The sequence below is a fragment of the Syngnathus typhle genome, linkage group LG11 (assembly GCF_033458585.1).
Source record: "Syngnathus typhle isolate RoL2023-S1 ecotype Sweden linkage group LG11, RoL_Styp_1.0, whole genome shotgun sequence".
Lineage (NCBI taxonomy): Eukaryota > Metazoa > Chordata > Actinopteri > Syngnathiformes > Syngnathidae > Syngnathus > Syngnathus typhle.
In genome coordinates, this window is record NC_083748.1 from 3,471,162 (window position 1) to 3,489,929 (window position 18,768).

Sequence of the window (18,768 nt, forward strand, 5' to 3'; positions counted from 1 at the left end):
TTTAATAAGGTTTTCTTGCCTGACTCGCTGAAATCTATGGAGGGCAGAATTGCCAAAATAAAAAAGACATACAAGTGAAAATAAAACATAATATGAGAAATTATTAACGTGAAATTTACTTAAAAACTTTTCACTCGATATTTATTAATATTTATATATATGTTTGTATTTATTACCACGTTTATTTTTTATCCCAAAATAATTTTTATTTTATTTTTAGTTTTTATGTATTTTTACTTTTATTTATTTAATGTACTGTTTTTATGTTCACACTTAGTGTGACCTAACATTTGTGTACACGGCATTAAAAAATAAAATTTTCACAACGTCCTCTTGAAACAAGCCATAATTGCATGCTGCATTCATTGCAAACTGAACATTTTTATTCATACCAGTAAAATATAGAACATTTGTATAAAAACAAAAAGTGTAGAAAAATTGTACAGAAAATATAACACTTGGCTTTTTGTCTATTATAGTTATTGCTACGTACTGTCTTCGCTTTTCCATTTGCTCAAGGTGATATTCTTTTGCCAGCAAAAAAAGTCCCAAAGAAAGGATGAAAACAAACACACGTCAAAGGCAGCATCCGTGAAGTTCATTCATTAAAAAAAAAAAAAAAAAAAATTGTACATTGTAATGAACAGCACTATGGGTCCATATTTTAATATTGTTAGTGTTTTAAGCGATGCATTCTCTCAGGCAGTAAGAATGTCTTTGGTAGCTTGCTCATATTCTGCAATCCATTCATACGTGGCCTTTAAAGTCCAGCTGCTGTGTTGCACGATTAAAAAAAAAGAAAAAAATTGATGGCATATTATGTTATTGCAGTGACGCTAATGCAAGCAGTCTGTGGCCGGTCAGTGCAAAGCCACAATGTGAGTGATGTGTTTCCCTACTGGCAAAGGCGTACCTCAATGCACCACGTTTTCGTCACAATTTTAGCCATTCGTTTCGTTATACCGCTAGTGAACTGGAGCCTATCCCAGTTAACGTTTGGCGAGAGAAGCGTGGTCCACCCTGGAATGGTCTCTGGCCAATCACAAGGCACAAAAAGACAAACAAATCATTTTCTATTCACACCTATGGACAATTTAAAGTGACCTTTTATTTTTTGCTTCCTCAGTAAATGGTTGCCACTTAGTAACTGATTTGTTTGTTCATTGATGATGAATTGAAGCCATTGAGGGCAAGTATGCGCCGGAGTTAGCAACTATTCTGCAACTGACTCGTCTTTAAAAAAAAATCAAATGACTCAACTCTACATGAATGCTATGAAGTTTCTCCCATCCAATGAAAATAACATTTGGACATGACAGTCAGTTGAAATGTTGTCAAATGCATGTCTCCCTTTGCAAAATCAACAGCAGAGGGAAGAGTTGCATACACGCTAAAGGCTTGAGGCAATACAGCTGCTGGTGTGGAGTGCAAAGGCAATTTTGTGTCATTTTAAAACTGCAACCTGAGTGTCTTGTTTGATAGGCTAGGCGTGTAGTGGACAATACATCGTGTGAAAATACTGCTGGGTCACTGATTCCGACCACTAAAATTAAGAGTTAGTAGCACATATTTGTTAGCCCACTAAAAGAACTTCATCATTCAGTATTAACAAATGTGAACATTGATAAAAAAAAAAGAAAGAAGCGTCATCACGAGGCAAAAGGTTTGCCCGCCGTCTTTGTGCCGTATACACAACATATTACACCATGTTTATTTACATCGTATCCTTCGAGTCACCATTGTTGCCATTGGAATGCCCCGTTTTGGGGGATATAATAGAAGCAGCTCCGTTTCCAACACTGAAATGAACAAAGTAAAAATATGTGACATCTGAGTTTGAATTTAGACAATGACTTTTTTTTTATGTTTTGATTGTTAAATTTTTCTTTTTAAATTCTGCAGATTTTCTTTTTTTAAATGCTGAGTTCAAAAAAATTATTTAAATTCAGAATCCAAAATTGAAATTGTAACTCATTAAATTCCTCCTTAAACAGGGAAAAACTCAAATTCACCTGGCACAGGTATAATTAGGAAGAAAGGCAGCAACGGAGCAAGTAGGCACCTTTGGTTCTAAAGTTCTGGCAGAGTGGATCTTCATTCAAGTCCATATTATTATCCATGCAGCAAATATATCCAGATGGTAAACAATCTTTGTCAGTCCCACATCCTTACTTTATTAAAAACATGTTTCTTGTCCATGACAAATAATCCATGAAAAAAAGTATAGTTCCCCAAACTGGACGAGTATGTGCTGGTAAAACCGTTGCTATTGGGTAACATAAAAATAAAGTTCTTTGATTGTAGACTTGGCGTGGTCTGTTATGATAAAGTGTTTAGGTACTTATTCTCCCCTGCCAATGAAGTGAGCATGGATGTCATGTCACCCACCGCCATGTTGGACAAGGTGACGGAGGTCTGCGGGGTGGTGAGGCGTGAGGATGTCTGCGAGGATGACCCCGGCTGACCTTGAATGGGATGGTTGATTGGACTGAAGGAAGATGGCTCTGCATCATCAATAATGGAGGTGAAGTCTATGCGAGCGTTGTCCAGGTCCAGGTTTTCCAAGGCATTAGGAACTGGGCCGGACTCAGAATAGGGTGCCATGGGAGCGGATTTTGTATCGGCTGTCGGGTCTACGTTGGCTCCCATGCCGTGTTGTTGGGGTAGACAATGTCCATTTTGGGTATCCATGTGTTTCTCCATGTCCATATGGACTTGGCCTGAGTAGTAAACATTATTATTGGAAGGGGCGAACATTTCATGCCGTGGTTGCTGAGGGTGCTGGACCGGAGGCAGCCGAACGGCTCTTCGCGGGCTGGACGTGGAGTGCGCCGGGCTGTTGTGTTGCGGACTCCCCATGTAGCCGCCTCCCACTTGCGTCAAGCTGTTCTGGCGACTCGGAGGTTTCCGTCCTTGAGGAGGTGGCCTTGGGACCACCATCTCCTGATTGTAGCAAGAGCCCTGGAGAGCCATCATCTGTTGCTCACTGGAATCACGGCTGTGCGTCGCAGGGCTCATGACAAGGTTCTGGTTGGAGTAGGAAGCGTATGACTGGTTGGAGTACAGGTTCTGGTTTTGGTGCTGAGGACTGTTTTGTATCATTGACGCCTGGCTGGCCAGATCCATGTTGTCAGAAAGTGGAGGTGGTTTTATTGGACTGTGCTGCTGCTGTTCTTGCTGCTGCTCCCACATGAGCGCTTGCTGGGACTGCACATAGTTTCTCACCATCATCTCCTTGACTTGCATCATGGGGGTTTCGGACCTCTGGCCTTCCGAAAGAGCGGTTCCAGCGCATCCCAAAGTCAACCCCCCACCACTGGAGAAGTTCTGGTTCTGTCCTTGAAAGTCACAGCTCATGCTGTTTGTGTTCCTCACCATAGCTCGGCCAGCAGTCTGTGGAGCATAGCCTTGAGCTTGGGCCTGCTGGAGGAGGAGTCGCTGCTGCTGCTGCTGTTGCTGCTGCTGCTGAAGCTTAGCACTTTGACAGGCATCGGCGCTCCCCATGCCGGGGTGGAACTGCTGCTCAGGCTTGATGCTGAGTTTATGCGCCCCCACTGGATTTTTGTAAAGGCCCGTCTGATTGTTGAAGTGAATTTGTGTCTGTTGAGGCTGCATATTTGCTTCTGTATATGACAAACTGCGCTGGTTCTGGAGAGAGCTTTGAACTTGATTGCGTCCGTCGCGCCATTGATTGGTTCCGCCCTCACCCCCCTGTTCCAAAGTCGGATATTGGTGGCCTGACGGACTTAGTTGACAGTTGCTCATGCTGTACTCGGCCTGTTGAAGAAGTATATTGGACATTCCATCCGGGTGAACGGGCCTTGCTTGACCCATGGGATTCCCACTCATCCTTGGAGTGACTTCCCCTCCTTGGTTCTGGTAATGTCCCTTCATGTAAGTTTGCTCGTGGCAGCCCAGGGAGTCATGGCTTGGAGACAAGTGATTTGAAAGCAGTCCTCCACCTCCTCCAAGTGTCGGCTGCTGCTGGTATCCCATAAAGCCCCCCTCACCGGGTGGAACAATCATGGAACGGTCTCTGACATCCAAAGGGAGTAGCTGGGGCTCCATGCTCATGGACTCCATCATGACGTTCTCCGAGATGCTCGGGGGCCGAGGGGAATACATGTGGCGGGCGATGCTGGTGCCGCGGTGGTCCTGGTGTTGCAATGCATTCCTTCGGCCCATCATGGATACATTGTTGAGACTGTTGAACCGTTTTGGGAGGGCTAGTGGGTCCGCTGCGGCCGATCTTACCGGATCACTAGCCCTCCTGTTGGTGTTACCCGGAGCCTGGTGAGGGTAGATCACACCCGTGCCGTACTCTGTGTTGGCGCTGTGTCGACGTGGAGGACCTTGGTGAAGGAAAGGACGCAGATGTTGCCCCTGGTACTCGGCCAAAACACCCGCTCTTCTGACGGGAGTGGCTGGCTGATCCATCCCGGGTAAGGGAGTCGGTGGTGGGCCACCAGTGGCTGCGGCATACTTGGCCTTCAGACTGTACTGCTGGGCCGGTGTCAGATTGGAAAGACCCGGCAGAGCGCCACCTCCTGGACAGGGGGCGCCTCTACGACCAGTCTCAGGAGAGAGGGGATCCCCGATGCTCTGATCTTGGCCAAGGAGGTGGCATCCGCCCCCGGCTGCCGTGCCCATCTGAGAGACGTCGCTGGAGCGACGGCTGGACAAATAGGGCGACACCATGGAAGAGCGACGGCTGACGGTGTAGGCGGAGCTCAGACTGCTCGTCCCGCTTCCTCTCCGATCGTTGGCATTGGCGCCAATAGAAGCCCCGCCTCCGAGCTCATGATTAGATAGCTCCATGACACGCCGATTTGAAAGGAGGGGAGATGAGGTGCACATCCCCATAGAATCTCCAGAACCTAAAAATGCAGACAAAACAGGTTAGGAATACTTGAGTGACGATTAAAGACTAAATATTTCAGTAAACAAAATTGTCTGTTAGTGTCACACAGCACATACAAGGAAGTGCAGGTAGCTTGTTAGGAAGACAACGGCTAGGGGGTGTCGGTCGGCGGATTTGCTTCAGCTTGTCGATCTTGAGGTTCTCCAGCCTCTTGAGAGCCTGTGCCGACATTCCTATCGTGGCTGCCATGCTCCCTGGTTCGCCTCTTCCTCCCCCGGCCGTTCCGCCGTCTTCCAGGGCCGTGAGGTCTTCCAGGCTGCCCGCCGCGTTCACGTTCATCTCCACACCACTGTCGTTGTTGTTAGTGCTGCCCAGCGGGGAACGCTCGCTGCTACAAGATGATTGGCCGCCAGGGCTTGGTTGGGATTTCTGAAATAGATAAAAAATTTTGACTTAGGTGATCATTTTCCTATGTCGACTAAGGTTTGACTCATGTCGCACTAACATTAGGGAGCATTGAAAAAAAGGTCCCTCACCAGAGCGGCATCTGGAGCCATCAATTTGCAGTCCTCGCGCCGTTTCTCCTCCTTTTCCAGCACCAATTCGGTACCCGAACCTCCAGGGGTCATGGCTGAGCCGGGCGGCCGAGGACCTGTGTCGCCTCGGTGCTTCTTAGTGATGTGGGCCTCAGGGCCGTGCACCGTCTTCACGTGTTTACGTAGCGAGCTCGGGTCCGTGTACCGCTTGGTGCAGCCGGGAATCTTACAAACGTAGGGTTTCTGGACCACGGGAAAATCCAAGTCAGTACAGAAAAGTCTCCTAAAGCCAGAGTCCTGGATAATTTTGTGCTACATCACCTCATTGGAGTGCGTTCGGTTCTGGTGCTTAGCCCGGTCGGAGGCGTTGGAGAAGGCCTTGTTGCAGCCCTCGTGTTCGCACACGTAGGGTTTCTCCCCTGTGTGAGAGCGCAGGTGCGTTTTGAGGTTCTCCAGACGGGAGTAGGCCTTGTTGCAGCCTTCGAACTGAAACAACATTGCAGAGAAATGTTTTTGGATAAGTTGTAACATGGAACCTTGGGGTATTACTTTATAATGGCTTCTTTAACTTCAACACTCACGGGTGTTTTTAAAAAAAAATCATTTTAAATAATTATGGAAAAAAATATATAATAAAAATAATAAAAATAATGAAAATAAAAATAACAAAAATAATAAAAATCATAAAAATAAATAAATCAAAATATTTTGGGGGAGAATTGCGTGTACTCACAGTGCACTTGTGTGGCTTCTCCCCCGTGTGCCTGCGCATGTGGACCACCAACATGTACTGGGCCTTGAAGGGCCGCTGCTCGCGAGAACACTCCTGCCAGTGGCACACAAACTCTTTCTTTTCGCCGTGGATGTGCTCGTTGTTGATGTGCTGCATAGAAGGAAGAAGGAAAACAATTGGGGCATTTTGGACATATTCCATGTTGCTTTTTTTTGCATTGGTTCTTACGTGAACAAGTTGGTCCTGCGTGTCAAACTCCTTGTTGCAGCTCTCCCAGCAGCAGTTGGTTTCATAGACCACCTCCGGTTCGGGCTTGCCATCCTCCTTGTCTAAGTCGTCTCGTCCGTCCAGGAGACACAAGAGGGGGTCCTAATTGATGAAACGTATGGAAATCAGACAAGAAAAATCTTACAACCTTTTCTCTTATTAGGAAACTTGATTTGTCTTACGTAAGTAAAAACAAAAGTAATTCATGTAATATTTAAAGAAGTATCTTCACAGCATATTTGTATTGAATTTAAATCATACACTAAAGCCATCTTTCAACACTGGCCCATTTATAAAATATGTATTTTCCCTTTCTGGAGTAATTTTCTTTCTTTGGTACTTCTTTTTGTAATAAGTAGTAAGCATCAGTAGACCATAAAAAAAAAGCAGAATATGAATACTGTGACCAGCAGCTGTATTATTTGATCAGCTGGTTCTACGTAGTACCTGAGTACCGGTGGAAGAAGGGCTGGCCACATCTCCCTCAGACCTCTCCTCCAGGGTCTTCACGTTCATGCCATCCATCACCATTCCCAAGCCTGGCTCTGTCTTCAGCTTCACATAAAATGCACCCATTTAAACAATCTTTGTCGCTTCTGCGGCATCATGTTTCCTCTCAGTTGTCAGACAGCAAATAGATAACACATCAAGATGGGCTCAGTCTTAGTCTTACTTGTCCGTGTTTGGGTGGAGGATGGAGACGAGGATTGTGGGCGGGCAGTCGGGAAGCCTGGCATGGGCCCGGTGTGTGAGGTATGCCCCCGCCTACTCCCCCGTACATGGAGCCCTGAGGCCTGGATTGGCAATTAATATTGCTGGAATAGCCCAGAGATGGACTGCAGCGAAATACAGAATGTGAAAAAAATAATAATGGCAATTTTGGAATACTAAATAATACTGCACAGTATGCATTGTAATATTCTTTTCTATTTTTATTGGGAAGAAAAACTGTTGACTGTTAAAATTCCCCAAAACAAAACGTGTTTTGGAATTGGTGTGTGGCTTAAAAAAGTTTGCGAAAAGCTGTATCACAGTATTGTAGCGCCACAAGGTGGAGAATATGTGAACTACACCTTCATATTTCTTTATGAATTATTTAAAAAAGTCCATGGCACATGACCAATTTATTTTTGCAGTTTTTGGGTAAGTCTGCTACCAAACCAACAAGCAGCAAAAAAAAACAAAAACATCAGTATATATTTTATATTATGCCACGATAATATCTAGAATGTTACGTAATATCTGACCTCATGGCGCTGACAGAGAGATGGCCATACGAGCTGGACCCGTTGGGTGTGCAACGAGCGTTAACGAAGGCCACAAGGGAGTTAGGTGAAGTTCGGATAACTGTCTGCAGGTCCACGCTTGGATCGGACAATGGCGAGATGGACAGCGCTCGCTTCTTACTCATCTTAAGCATGGAGCGTGGCGTGGAGAACCTGGAGCCTGCTTCAAAGGGGCGTTTTCAAAAATAGCCAGCCACATTTTTTTACTTTTGCTTTCTTACCGTCACCTGAGCCAATCTGATCTGAGGCCGATTGGCAGAAGTTGTGATGGGAGGACATCATGTTATTCTGGTTACAGTAGGGGGCGCTGTTGCCTGTGAAAATATTTAGTGTCCTTGGTACTAGCACAGAAGCATGAGTATCGTCCAATTTCCTCAAGTATATGCCAAAAACTCAAGCATCACCAGGTTGATCATCACAGAAACTTCACACAAACCTTCCGTGGATGCCATGCTCCTGTGGCTCATCATACTGAGAGGGGGCGGGGCTTGGGGGGGCCTCATGTATTGATCCAAACAATGGCCAATGCTCTGCGCAGATCCCGGGCCCGGCCCGTGACCCATACCAGGAGTCATAGGATTGTACATGGCTCTGCAGTCCTGGGGAGAGCTGTTGATGAGCGGGCCTCGCAACGAGGGGACGTCGCTGTACGGAGACTGGTCTGAGGGCAGTAAGCTATTCAAAACAACAAGGAATTAGTTCAATTGATGAAGTAGAATGCCGTTATTGTAAATGACAGGTGGCTTAAAGAGGCACTCACTTATAAAAATACAAAATTCTGATTAATACTGTTGAACATAAAGTTCTATTCATCCTAGGGGGCAGCCATTTTGTCACTTGCTGTCGACTAAAAACAACATCAGTAGCTCAGGACTCAGGTAATGACCAATCATGGTTCAGGTTTCAAATGACACAAGACCAAACAGGTGAGCTGTGATTGGCCCAGTCCAGTCCAGGGTCTTATTGACTTCCCTCAACATAACTAAGATTGCATTGTTTCCTCTTCCCCACTAGAAGGCAGACTGTCATTATTTTGTACATCGCTTCAGAAATCCCAATTTGGATACGTTCATTTTAGTCTCTTGATTTTCTGCATAATTCAAGAAATAAACTCTTTATCCGTCCATCCATCCATCCATCCATCCATCCATCCATCCATCCATCCATCCATCCATCCATCCATCCATCCATCCATCCATCCATCCATCCATCCATCCATCCATCCATCCATCCATCCATCCATCCATCCATCCATCCATCCATCCATCCATCCATCCATCCATCCATCCATCCATCCATCCATCCATCCATATACCTTGTCCTAATCCTCCCTTTCAGCTCTGAGTTTTTGAGCACAACCTGTATTCTCCACTGGATCTTAATCTCCACCCTCTAATCCACGACAGCTCCCCCCCCCCCCGATGCACCACAGAATGCAACTCAGCGCCTCTTTTCTCTTCTGCCATTCAATCTTTTGAGTTTCTCGGTTTCTCCCTCTGGCCCCTCGGATCCCCCTCCTTGCCTATCTCCTTCTATCTCCTCGGCCTTGCTCAACGGCCCGGCCCGTTGACTCAATGCGGTAACCTGAGCGGGGCCGTGGGTCTGCGGGGCAGTCATGCGGAGCGCAGCAGGGGCCGGTCAGCCTGTAATTAGCAGCTGTCACAGAGGCAGAGTCCGCCCCGCAACCTGGGTGGCATGGGGAACCAAGGGAGGGGATGGGAGGGGAGGAGGATCGGTGCAGAGAGCGAAGAGTGTGAAGGCTGAGCTCGTCTCACAACAATTGCAGTGGCACCCTCAGAAAAAAGTGCAGGCCGAAAATAGAAGCAGGTTCTAAGATGTCACCGTGACCGATACGAAACTACAGTGATGTAAGAACAACTCGTGTTGGCCTGTTGGCCTAACAGTCTTTAAAATGTGACTTCTTACCCTCTGGAGGGCTGTCCGGGGGATGTGTCATAGTGATACAGCCCCTGGTGCGGTTGCATGTCCACTGGCATCGGAGCTCAAAGAAGACCGACTGCTCCCCTCACGCCACCGACCTGCTGGCAGTCCAAACACATAGACCCATGCGAGTTAGTTCGGGCCGGCCAGACCCGACCCGCCGCCAAACCAAAACAAACCAAAGTGGACTAAAATACCCCAGAAGGACAGAAACAATTGTGGACGCGTAGGACGTTAATAACAGAGCAAAGTAAACAAGACAAGGCCCGCTCCCAAAGACGGAGTTTATTTTAAAAGCGACGCTGGCTAGGAAATGCTTTATATTATATTAGAAGTAGGTACAAGTATGAATTAACGCAGGAATAACTGACATTCAAAGCCACACCATTAAACTTTTACTGGAACCCAAAGGAACTCCCATATATAATGCATGGGAAAGGGCTGTAATTTGACCCCATTCTTTGCAAACCAATACATTTGAAACATTCTGATGGGACTACATTTGTTTTTCCTATCATATTTATTATAGCTGTTGATCAGCATACAGATTTAGAGGAGAATGAAAAAAAAAAAGTCTCAAGTCCTTCCCCTTTGGTAACTGCTGGGTTAATATATTTAATTTACAATAATAAATTAATAAATTGACAAATATATGTATATGTAGTAGTTATAAATACTAAGCAGTATGGCTGGATGGATGAAAAAAATTATAATATATCTTTCTACATTTTTATTTTTATTTATTTTTATTACTTTTCTTTTCAGAAAAAACAGAGGATTTGCCGTGGTAAATATTGATCAAATTTAGCATTTATGATTGTCCGCCCCGACCTTTGGACTCCTAGATCTTTGGAGGCATCTTGAGATCTTTCAGAAAAAGAAATCAAAACCCACTGATGCTAATTCCTTTCCTCAACACCTCTGACCCGGCCTTTCGTGGAGCCAGACGATCATGTTGCTACCGTTCATGTGACGATCATCGAAAAAAGTCGAGATGAAAGCGTCCGCCTGCTGTTGCCACTACGGTTATGTGGCCGCACGAATGTTAAAAGGGCAGCGGGGAGCCGTTTAAGCCCCTCGAGTCACCTTTGGGGATTTAGAGTGTAAAGTTAGCAAACGGCTAAATGACATTGGCGGCCCTGTGGTGGTAATTGCATGTATTTGCCACTGGCTTGACATGTATGTATGATAATTAGCTGCGACTGCTAAATAGAGATCTCGCCGTGCCCTTCAGCTGTCCAGAACTCGTAAATGCCACGAAGGGGCGCTTACACACACACACACACACACACACACACACACACACACACACACACACACACACACACCTGTCAGTCTCGCCAATGGGGTAACACAATAATAAAGTGTCCAACAAGTCTGGAGAGGCCGCGACACTACTGTATAAGTGTGGAGCCAGGTGCCAGACAAGTGTGTGTGTTCGTGTGTGTCTTTGGAAAGATAAATGAGCCTCAATAATATTTAAAACGACCTGCGCATGAATTAAGCCGCTGAGAACGAGTGCAATGACTTGTTGCCATAATTCATGAAGTTGGGGAATTCATTTTATTTTTAATTGTATCTATTTATTTGCCCTATTCATTATCTAATCATTAATTTAAATTCATGATATTTATCTACAGGTTTATTTTCGATGTAAATCTAAATTCATAAATTAAAATAAAATGAAAAATGTAGGAGAAACATACACAGATTTACTAAATCCTCCACAATTTTGCAGTAGCCAAGACTGGAAGCCTTGACCCTTGTTCCAAATTAAGCACATACAAGAAAGGTGAGAACATTTGAGCTCCAAGTCAGCGCTCATGTTTTGTAGCACAACAACCATCGTTTCGAGTTGATGTCATAGCTTGACAAATTTACAGAATACCGTTTTTGTCCACCCTTGATTTAGCAGGTGAAGCTCCAACATTTTTTAAAGCCTTTAAACGTACAAGTACAAAAAAAAAATAGCCGTGAGAAAATGTAGGATGGATTGTTTTTGCGTCAAGACCACTGGTGGAATACTTAGTTGGTAGATGCTGATTAAAGTTAAAGTTAAAGTCCCAATGATCGTCACACACACATCTGGATGTGGTGAAATTTGTCCTCTGCATTTAACCCATCCCCATGTGATTTTGATCCATTCCCTGGGGGAGAGGGGAGCAGTGAGCAGCAGCGGTGCCGCCCTCGGGAATCATTTTGGCGATCTAACCCCCCAATTCCAACCCTTAATGCTGAGTGCCAAGCAGGGAGGCAATGGGTCACAACCTTCCAGTCTCAGGGCAGACACTCTACCACTAGGCCACTGAGCTGGTGTTAAGCTGGTGTTACCAGTCCAGGGTGTATGTAGTTCCCCATTTGTTAACTTGTTTAGGCTTTTCTAAGCAGAATACGTGCCGTAGACAATGGGAATGTTCTTTGTACCATAGCGCAGTTCACCAAAAGTCGACTGTGGTTGGGGTTGACATGTCAACAAGTGGAAAACGATGGTTGTGATTGCGCAGGGTACAAGTTCAAGTTCTCTGCAGATTAAACTCCACGATTGTGTTCGCTGCCTGCCATCTTTTCTCGACTGTGTATATCTGTCTGCTATCTCTCGCTGCCTCCACCCTCATTCTTCCTCATCTCGTTCTCTCTCTCTGGGCTTCGTTCCTCACCCCCCCTCCTTCTGGCGGCGGTGCAGACGAGGTGGGTGTTCTCCGGACTGTTATGACTTAGAGAGACGATAATGGCAGCTATAATGTAGCCAGCCGTTCCTGATGTGGCCGCCCTTGCGGAGGGAGGACGGTGTTGTGTTAAGGCTGGAGGGCGGGGGGACCCTCATCCAACCACAGGGGCCAGAAGACCCTGCCCTCTCATTCCCTTGCTCTTCTCCGCCCTCCAACCCCCTGACTTTTTGCGGCCCTCTTGTTTTCCTTCAGTGGTAAACTTTGTTTTTAAATTCTGGTTTTGTTTTGCTAACACCACCCCGCCCGACACGGACGCTCAAGGGCTTGCAACCCCCCCCCCCCCCCGCCTCCTCACCCGCCTTCCCCATCCACCCTCCCCTCTGTTTTTACCCCTTTTACTCAGTGAATTCCTCGCAGTTGCTGTAATGTGATGGGACGGCAGAGGGGAGGGCGAAGGGGGGGGGGGGGGGGGGGGTGTGGGGGGCACGATGTGACCACCGCAAAGGCCACCGAACTGGAGACATCACCGTAACGTACTTTGTACAGTAAGCCTCGACTCACTGACCTGCCGCGGACCAGATTAGTGTCACTTTGACTTCCATTCAGCGTCATGGAAATGACTTTAATTCCCCTTTCTGTTTTAGCGGGACACTCACAAGATATTAAACAAGGCTAATTATCATTATGAAAATGGATTTCAAAATGAAATAATTTGACAATTGCCACAGATATGGTGGAAGTGCATGTCTTGTATTTCTTTTTCTAAAACACAACGCAATTTGTGAAATGATTTCATAACTACTAACACCCAACGTGAAAGTGTCATCATAATCTTCAATGGTTTTCTTAGCTTTGCTCCCTCAGGTTAGAGAAAGCCGCAAATCATCCTGTGCTGAAAAGAAGACAACATAGTCAAAGCTGATGTTTACTAGACTCGCTTTGTGGCTTAGCCCAGTCATCAAATAGGCTAATTCACACCTCGACTATTCAAGTATTGTAAACAGCGGCTGCTGATATGTCTCTGTTGACCTTCTCACACTGTCAAAATGAAGCGTTGATCTCTTGTTGTTACACAGCCAGAGCTACTGATGACAGACATGACGACGGCACCGGAAGACTTTGCTCATGACGACACAGTAGCGAGATGAGATCAAACGCTGGCGGTACTTTGTGTAACAATTGGGCTTTATGTTCCATCCTCGACCCCGAAATTACGACTTTCAAGAATAGTATTACTTGCAAACCTTTAAAGGGCATTATACAAAACTTTTTCTTTCAAACGTAAAAGTTTTGTGTGCGGGAGTGTTCATTGTAACTTTTCTTCTGCACTACTTCAATGCTTCTCTGCAGGCCACCCAGCCGTCTAGCTGCACATACCTGCGGTTTCCTGCACCCCGCTCCTCCGCCACTCCTCCTGCCTCCCCCTGACACACACGCACACACACACTTTTTCCCCGTCGACATGTCCAACATGTATGAGCAACGTTGGCTCTTGTCTTGTCTTCCCCTTGTAAATTTCTCTTGTTCTTGTTCTTTTCCTCAGATTCTTTTCAAAGCAAAAAAGGCAACTTTTGAGCCTTAATACTCTGTTCACCCACGTATGCGCATTAAACTCTCTCTCTACACATATATATATATATATATATATATATACATGTGCATATATATATATATATATATGATATATATGTGTGTATATATATAGTATATATATATGTGTATATATACATATATATATATGTGTATATGTGTGTGTATATATATATATATGTGTGTGTGTATATATATTATATATATATGTATATATATATGTGTATATATATATCGCTCTCGCTATCTAATCTAATCTGACTATCTAGGTAGAGCGCCGCTGAAAAGTGCAAATATTTCTTTGAACTCCTTATAAGGAGAGGTGCCGGAGGAAACGGGGCTAAGAAAACAAAAAACGACAACAGCGGAGGTGGGCGAGAGTGATAAATGCATACAGCAGATGAGGAGAGCTGAATTCACACAGCTGGCTCGCAGCTGCGGACGGCAGCTTGCGGTAATGCAAATCTATTAACAACAAAGGAAGAACGTAGGGGAAAAAAAGACATCATAAATCCTCCACTTCGAATAATTAATTATCATTCTTCAGCGGAAAAGCTGGTGGAGCATTTCTTCGGTGTTCTTGATTCGGTTTAAGGGTCATGTACTAGTGCCACATTTGCCCTATACTATTATGACCTTAAAATGAATATCACGGAAATTGAAGAATGTCTTAAATGGCTTCAAAGTCTCTTGTAAACATCTACCACACTACTCGTAGTACCACGAGTCAACTACCTTAGAGGTTTGCCTCACTTGTAAGAAGAAGTTGTTTACTAGTCTGCAGAAAAGTCGTAAGTCATGTAAATAGTAAGACACAGTCATTCTACAAGTGTGCAGAATTGACAAGTGAGGACAGAATATTATTTTTCTTTTACTAGTGTCACGTTTGACCAACTTGTACGCAATCAAACAGTCTAGTAAAATACTGTGGGAGCAGTGGAAAAAAACAATTACTATTGGTTCGCCCGGGCTCATCTTCGTCACCACCGAGCCTTTTTTTCCCCTGACACCAGCGGCTCAGTGGAACCTCAAACCAGATCATTATCCCGCGGGTTTATACAGGCACCGCAGTGATTATAAGAAAAATAATAATCCTAACAGTCTTGGGTGGGCAGGCCATATTTATAGGCGGGCTGCCGCTGCTACTTATATATTCCTTAGCTGCGCAACAGCTGGAGGAAGAGAGACATAAGGGCACCAGGGGATGGGAATGAGTGCGTCTACGTGGGCGGATTCCCGGTGCATGTGTGCGGCAGAAAGCGGGAAAAGACCACAACGCCATACGCTACAGGAATGACTGTGTGTTTGTGTGTCCGTGTGTGTGTGAGGAAACCGCTGGGCATGCATGACGACAACACGGAGGAGTAGCAGGCATGGATGCTTCATGTGGATTTTATTGTGCGTTAACGGTTGAGTCAGTTTAGCTATGTTATGAAATGTGTCCACAGAGATGAATGGACACAAAATGGATGATCTTTGTGATGTGGTTTCCTTTCAAGCCTCTCAAGGAATCCCTCACGTCATTATGACGTCTTTCTACCCAAGACCTTTTCGATAAGTTTGCACCTGGCATGTGTTTTGAATGCGGCGCAAGCCCAACCTAGTTTCCGTCTAGCTTGCTGGGTACATTGAACAGCAAGATTGATTGATTGATTGATTGATTGATTGATTGATTGATTGATTGATTGATTGATTGATTGATTTATGCATTTATTTATGCATTTATTTATGCATTTATTTATTTGTTTATGCATGCATTTATTTATGCATTTATTTATCTATGCATGTATTTATTTTAAACATTTTGCACTTATAAATTAAAAAGGTACTGAAGTTAGATATTCCAATCAGGTTGCAGTAATCTTGCCTTGTGCTTGCCGTACACAACACGAGCTCTCCCCATGTGTGGTCCATCAAAGAGCATTGCTCATTAATCACCACTAATTATCTGCAACACACACACACACACATGCACGTTTTAGTGCCTTATTGTCCCACTGGCACGGATACACAACACACATACGGCACACACGTGTATGCATACACACACTAAAGTGATGTCCGTGCGTGTGTGTGTTTGTGATTGTGTTTGTTAGTCAGTGTCTGCTCGTGTGTGTGTGTGTGTGTGTGTGTGATGTCCTACCAGGAGTGTAATTAAGAAAATTAACATCACTAAAAGACAATAAATGAGTCATTAGTAGAGGGGAGGACGCTAATGCTATTACTACAAACAATCACCCATTTTCCTGTAGGAGTCTGATTTATGATTGTGTTTCTTGCCACAAAAGTCTGTAAAATGCCTAAAAATATATAGTGACTGTCTGAATATTAAAAAGTGAAATGTCTGTCAATTGAAAAAAATTGAATTCATAATTTAATCTTTAAAACTAATAGTTCTAACAGTGTAATGTCTGACCATTAGAAATATTTATAAAATTAAAATAATTATAAAATGATTATCTTCTTTTGAAAAGATTTTTGAACAAATTTAGTACCGTTTTTTTCCGTGTATAATACGCACCCTAAAAATGGCATGTTGATGCTGGAAAAAAGCCTGCACCCATGTATAATACGCACCCAATTTTTTTATTTTTATTTTTATTTATTTTTTTAAGTCCCAATGATCGTCACACACGCAGGGAGGCAATGGGTCCCATTTTTATAGTCTTTGGTATGGTCTTAACTAGGCTGGATGTAATTTTTTTGTTGGGGTTGATTTCTCCGACTGCCCGTAAAGGCACCACCGCGCTCAGTGCGCACATGTGAAAAAGGCGTGCGGACGTGAAAAAGGCGGCTCTGTAAGGGAGAGACGTTGAAGAGGAATAAAAACACCCTTGGAAACCAAAACTTGCCCCTCGTCGTGACTCGGAGCCGCAACAAATGTTTCGGATTTGTGTAGGCTACATTGTGACAGCAAACGAGCAGGTGATCGAGCAAGCGTCTGATACGAAAGCATTGCGGTCGTATGGAGCGTGTTTGAAGTGAACAGCAGAGACGAAAGGAACAAGGCAAAGTGTTGTGAAATAGAATATTACCTGTAATACGCATTTTGTTATTTGCTGATTGAAACTGCTAATTAAACTGTGAATTGAAACTAATAGGAAGAAAACAACTCTCGCTCTTTATATAGCTGACGTGTCTTGCGCATCCGTTCTGCGCATCGGATCCATAGTGCGCATGCGCAGTCATACTGCCTCCGTATGACGTCCGGTCCGCGATGGAGATTAAAAACCAAACAATATTTGACAATAACACACCATCAAGGATTGCACCATCGCATCAAACGATGTGTCGTCAATTATGAATTTTACTGACTAAGTGTGTTGGGCAGGATGGCTGAATGCGATGCGCGATTGACAACAAACAAGAAGAAAGGTGATTTCAAGTTTTATTTCGAGGGAGATTTGTCATGTCTCGTCCCCAGTTTTGCTATGTGTCTAGGTTGCCATAGTTTCTGTTCGCGTCGCCCCTCTCTTCCTGTGTCACCTCAATCAATGTAACGTGTTTCGTATTTAAGTCCTGTCTGCCCCTCGCTCACCGTCGGATGATGTCATGATGTCTGTTTGGTTTCTGTTCCTGTCTTTGGTAATGTCACCCTGTCTTTTTGTTCCACGTCTTTGTCGGTCAGTCCTGTTGTTGGTTTTGTTGTACCATGACTTTCTTAAAAAAAAATAAAAAATTAAAAAAATTGTAAAAAAAATTGTACCCATGTATAATGCGCACCCCAGATTTTAGGACAATAAATTAGTTAAATTTTGCGCATTATACAAGGAAAAAAACGGTAATTGTAAAATCTTTTGTTCAAATATATAATGGAAAAAAATATCTCTATTCAAATTATGCTATATTTTCCACTTTAAATATTAGCAGTGGCAATAACTAACATTTTTATTATTATTTTTTTTTTACTTAACAAAATAGAAACTTTGCGTGGGTCCAGAAAAAGTTTTCGATGCCATGATGCACTCACAATAGACCTAATGGTGATTTACATGTAACGCATATAACATACAAGTGAAAGCTAAAACAAGGATCTCTCAATCAAACAAAGACAGAAGAAAAGAAAATGAGAAACGAGTAAGTGTGAATCACTTGAGCAGGGAGAAAAAAAAAAAAAGGAAAAGCAAATCTGGCGTCTGTCATGTTGTTTTGTAGCGAATGACTCACCAAGTCTGTGTGTGGTATTCATGGCCTCCTTTCTGCTGCACAAAAGCAGGATGGAGGGAATCGGAGGGGGATCCAAAAGGGGAAAGAAAGCGAGAGTGACAAAGAAGAAGAAAAAGGAGCTGATGCTCGCAGACGAACAGAGAGAAAGAGCGAGGCTATGCTTGAGCGGATCTTTTGACTGACAAGAGAAGCACTGTTGGCGTCCCATTTTGCAGACTGTATTGTGCCACCTGATCATCGCAGGATCAGCGCCAACAAATATTCACAGCCGCTCATTTTGCTGCATCCTCAGAGGTTAAGTCATTCCTCGTGACATGAGAGCATATGCTGTATATAAAAAGTCTACACACCCCAGTTTTGTGATTTGAAAACATGACACCAAGATGAATCATGCCGTCAATTAAAAAAAAAACTGGATTTAATCGGTTAATCGATCGGTTATCAAAATTTCATCCCCTCCAATATTGGATTCAACAGCAGCCAGAAAAAAAAAAAAAACTATCAGTGAATTTTGGATGCTGGATTCACTGTACAGGAAGTTCCACTAAATTGCTCTGGAAGGACAAACAAAATTCCACATCGGCTACGAAGGAGAATAATAAAAGGCCAAGGCATGTCTCCTTTAAGGGCCAGCAGACGTTTGGTATTCATTACCGGCCATAAAGGTTGACAAAGAGAAGGCTCGCATGTCGTGGAGAGGAGAGAAGAGAAGACGGGA

At 44.2% G+C, this 18,768-nt stretch overlaps 1 protein-coding gene across 4 annotated transcripts in view; it reads right to left on the minus strand.

Moving 5' to 3' along the window:
• Positions 1-361: 361 nt before the first annotated feature.
• Positions 362-18,768, minus strand: part of gli1 (GLI family zinc finger 1) — a 34,138-nt gene continuing 15,731 nt past the window's right edge. Inside the window, exons 2-13 of one of the 4 annotated variants that reach the window (XM_061291629.1) lie at positions 9,610-9,722; positions 8,120-8,358; positions 7,905-7,997; positions 7,645-7,846; positions 7,071-7,233; positions 6,845-6,952; positions 6,359-6,499; positions 6,131-6,280; positions 5,719-5,883; positions 5,398-5,640; positions 4,978-5,290; positions 362-4,877 (exon numbers count right to left, since the gene is read on the minus strand). In XM_061291629.1, coding sequence (XP_061147613.1) covers positions 2,320-4,877; positions 4,978-5,290; positions 5,398-5,640; positions 5,719-5,883; positions 6,131-6,280; positions 6,359-6,499; positions 6,845-6,952; positions 7,071-7,233; positions 7,645-7,846; positions 7,905-7,997; positions 8,120-8,358; positions 9,610-9,680 — 4,446 coding nt within the window. In that variant the 5' untranslated portion in view covers positions 9,681-9,722 and the 3' untranslated portion in view covers positions 362-2,319. Of the gene's footprint in view, positions 4,878-4,977; positions 5,291-5,397; positions 5,641-5,718; positions 5,884-6,130; positions 6,281-6,358; positions 6,500-6,844; positions 6,953-7,070; positions 7,234-7,644; positions 7,847-7,904; positions 7,998-8,119; positions 8,359-9,609; positions 9,726-18,768 lie in introns of all 4 variants that reach the window. The other 3 variants (XM_061291630.1, XM_061291631.1, XM_061291628.1) reach the window with 3 other exon arrangements.